At 41.4% G+C, this 3,193-nt stretch overlaps 1 protein-coding gene across 1 annotated transcript; it reads left to right on the forward strand.

Annotated features, from left to right (window-relative positions):
- The first annotated feature begins 389 nt into the window (after nt 1-389).
- On the forward strand, nt 390-2,739 carry LOC148167643 (uncharacterized). Its single transcript, XM_088046919.1, has 5 exons — nt 390-403; nt 453-1,378; nt 1,425-2,200; nt 2,248-2,301; nt 2,353-2,739. Exons 1-5 carry the CDS (start codon nt 390-392, stop codon nt 2,422-2,424), a joined length of 1,842 nt encoding a protein of 613 aa, XP_087903045.1. The 3' UTR covers nt 2,425-2,739.
- Nucleotides 2,740-3,193: the final 454 nt, after the last annotated feature.

Raw genomic sequence — 3,193 nt, forward strand, 5'->3', positions numbered from 1 at the left:
CGAATTCCCGGACAACCATGGTTGGTTTGGTTCGGAGGGCGTTCTGTTGAAATTCAGAACCAGCAAAAAATTTAATCCACCTTGCGTTTATCATTACAAAATTTATATTATTTCTGTGTAATTAATAGAATATCAGTCATAATCAAGTGGATCATATTTATGTTTGCTGTTTCACGGAACTGAACCAACTTGGTCTGTCTGGCGTAGCCCGGACAGACCACCAGTAACTTGGGGTGCAATTGCATCTTAATGTTTTATTACGGTCCAACCGCAGAAAGGGGCTGAAGAATTATAAAAACGTCACTCAAAACGTTAGGAACACTAATAAACAATTAAAGCTTTAAGTACTTGGTATTAGCACTTTTGAATTTGCACACTTTTATGCGCGCATGTGTCCTTCACGGTGCGTCTATTTTAAAAACTAAGGAACCACTAATCCAGCTCACTTGAAGTTCCACCATTCCTGGTCCGGTGAGTCCGGCGGAACCAACACAAGCGGAGGGGGTGGTTGGTCAAAGCTCTCAAAGACCTCCCCCCATGACCAAGCTTCATATAGGAGGGTTAGAAATTACCCCCGCCCAGCACCCCTGCCAGAATCACAACCAAAACCAGAAACCACAGAACGCTCAATCGATGACTATACAGAAAATTCAACCAGTCCAGAAACCAGAAAGTGGAGTCCAAGCGATGATTGATAAATACAGATATATGCGTCAGTATGGTGTTGGACAAGTTACCAACCACCAATCGAAACATGAGGAGAAAATGGACAGTCATATTCAACCCAGCTCGGTGGTGCATTGGAAAACTACCCCCATCTGTGACCAACAATGTCAGATTCCTCCTCAACCCCCAGTGTACAACGTGCAACCATGGCAGAACTACCCCGCCAAGAACCCGCTTCAGCCTCTCCCTAACTTATCAAGACTTTATCAAACCGCTCCAGTGATGGAGTATAAATTAATAACCAACCTGGCCTGTGCGCAGAAGATTTTTCCGCACGTCTTCGGCGTGGTGTCCTGGAGGATGCACGCAATCTCATACCACGAAAAAACGAAGAAGTTCTCTCTGCCTGGCGCAAAGGACATCGAGACCAAATTAAACGAATATTGTCAACAATTCAATGAAATGTTCGGTGTGAATATGGTCAAAGATCTATCCACAGTGGATGTCCACGAGTTTTCGATTTTCGAAATTTTGACCATCGTAGCCAAAGCATTGACAGCGTATCAAGTTACGCTGGGTGTCTATAGGGTTTGTCATATTCTTAACCTGTTGGTGACTCCAGCGAGGTCTCACTGCACAAGCCCTTTCTTAAAAAGATTCTACAATACAATCAAATTATCCTGTGAGAAATTGGCAGCGAAGACCACAAAAGGTAAGTCTCCAACAGTCCACACTCTGAAAATAACGCGTTTTTGCAGTGCCCATCTTCACCACTCTTCAATTAAAATGCCTGGAGATGCAAATCCAATCCTATCTTCTAATTGAACAATGGTTGAAGAAAAACCCGATTAAACCAGTGGCCAAGCAGCAGTATAAGAAAAAGGCGACACAACCAAATATCAAGATCCTTCAAAACACTTTAATACGCAACACTGGTCAAACTGTTCTAAAGGCGTCGCTTTCAACCACAAAGATTGTGCAATCTTCACCTCTGCGAGCAATCAGAGTGCATAACTATACTGAACCAACCAACATTGAACCAGTCCAACCACTTGTGGTACCACCTCAACCTAGTAGAGAAGCGGTTCCACCACCGACCAGAAACGGGTTCATGGAAGCGGTTATTACAAAACTGCTTTCCAGTTCGGACCCAAGCGTGGAAAAAGTACCACAACCCACTACCACCAGCGAAGCGGTACCGAGGAATGGTTTTACTTTTGCAACGAACATTTCGGAACCAACTAGCGAAGAACCGGTTATTTCAAACCCTACTGTTACATCAATGGATGATGATCAACAGAACGTACCTGAAGAACTAAAAACCGAAGAGTGCAATGTAGATGTAGAAATAAAATCCAACGATGAGAACGAAGTAACGAGCACCATAAAGAACGGCGACGACGAAATCGTTGACTTGACTTGGATCGACGATGTCGACGAAGTTGAGATCTTCGAGGATATGATAGAAACCAAATCCTTTCCGTTTAAGATCGAAAACACGTGGGGAAATGACCAGGAGGTCGTTGAAAGAGAGGTACGTTAGACACTGATTGTTACTTTTTCGCTGAAATTGTGTTTCAGGTGGTTTCGCCCAGTGACAGTAGCGTGGGGAGTCCCCCATCACAAATTTGTCAGGTTCGTCTATTTTCGCATTTCGTACTTTTTTTTCTATTTTGTTGGTTTTAGAATGATGACAGCTTCAAGTGTTTGTGTCGAAATAAAGCTTCTTATGTGTGTGCATGCAATTCGTCGATGTAATGTAGTAGAGCCTGCCAATTACGTATTCACGAATAATTAGAGAACGAATATTTTATTCTTTGTTTTAGGAGAAAGACTGGGTGTACCACCAAAAGTTGTGCCAGAAAATGAAATCCTAGTTTAGACGGATTTCGCGATATTTTACAAGATACAGTATTAATAATAATTTAATTGGTTGGTTGAAAGTTTGTTTGCTAGTTCGTATGTGTTGTTGTTTATTTCCAAATTATAGCGACATTTGTTGAGTTTTTTTTTATATTTTTATAACACTCGCCGAAGTTTCTTAAGTTAAATAAATATTTGCAATAAAATGTGGTTCCGATTTCTCCATTTCTTTGTTATTTACATGGTGGCTCACATTCAAGGCGACAATCTACTGGGGGAAAATAAATACAAAGCGCCCTCCAACGATAAAAATTTTTGAATTTCTGTTTTTTGACCGCCACTCCTAAACTATTTGACTTCCCGATTTGAGATTTGGCCAGTTGATAGATCTCTAGCGTCTCTTTCGATTGATGTATAACTCAAAGGTATTAAACGTCATTTTGCCCCCCAAAGCTCGCTAAAAATGAGTTCCAAAAGACCCACCGATGACAGATTTCTGTCAATATCTCGTTTATTTGTGACGCAAACTTAAGTTGCAGGTTTCAAATTCCACGTACGACAACAAATAATCGAACTAGTTGATTTTTATTTACCTATTCTGTGAGTTCAACGATGAACCAAGGCACGGGCACTCCATAGGATGAACTTTTCAGCTACTTTACCG

This window comes from Gnatocerus cornutus, chromosome 10 (assembly GCF_029298725.1).
Source record: "Gnatocerus cornutus isolate USDA-ARS CGAHR chromosome 10, icGnaCorn1.1, whole genome shotgun sequence".
In the NCBI taxonomy this organism is placed as follows: Eukaryota; Metazoa; Arthropoda; class Insecta; order Coleoptera; family Tenebrionidae; genus Gnatocerus; species Gnatocerus cornutus.

Coding starts and splice junctions, on each gene's coding strand:
- LOC148167643 (XM_088046919.1), top strand. Junction 2,201..2,247: donor AGGAGGTCGTTGAAAGAGAG/GTACGTTAGACA, acceptor ATTGTGTTTCAG/GTGGTTTCGCCCAGTGACAG. Junction 2,302..2,352: donor CCCCATCACAAATTTGTCAG/GTTCGTCTATTT, acceptor TGTTGGTTTTAG/AATGATGACAGCTTCAAGTG.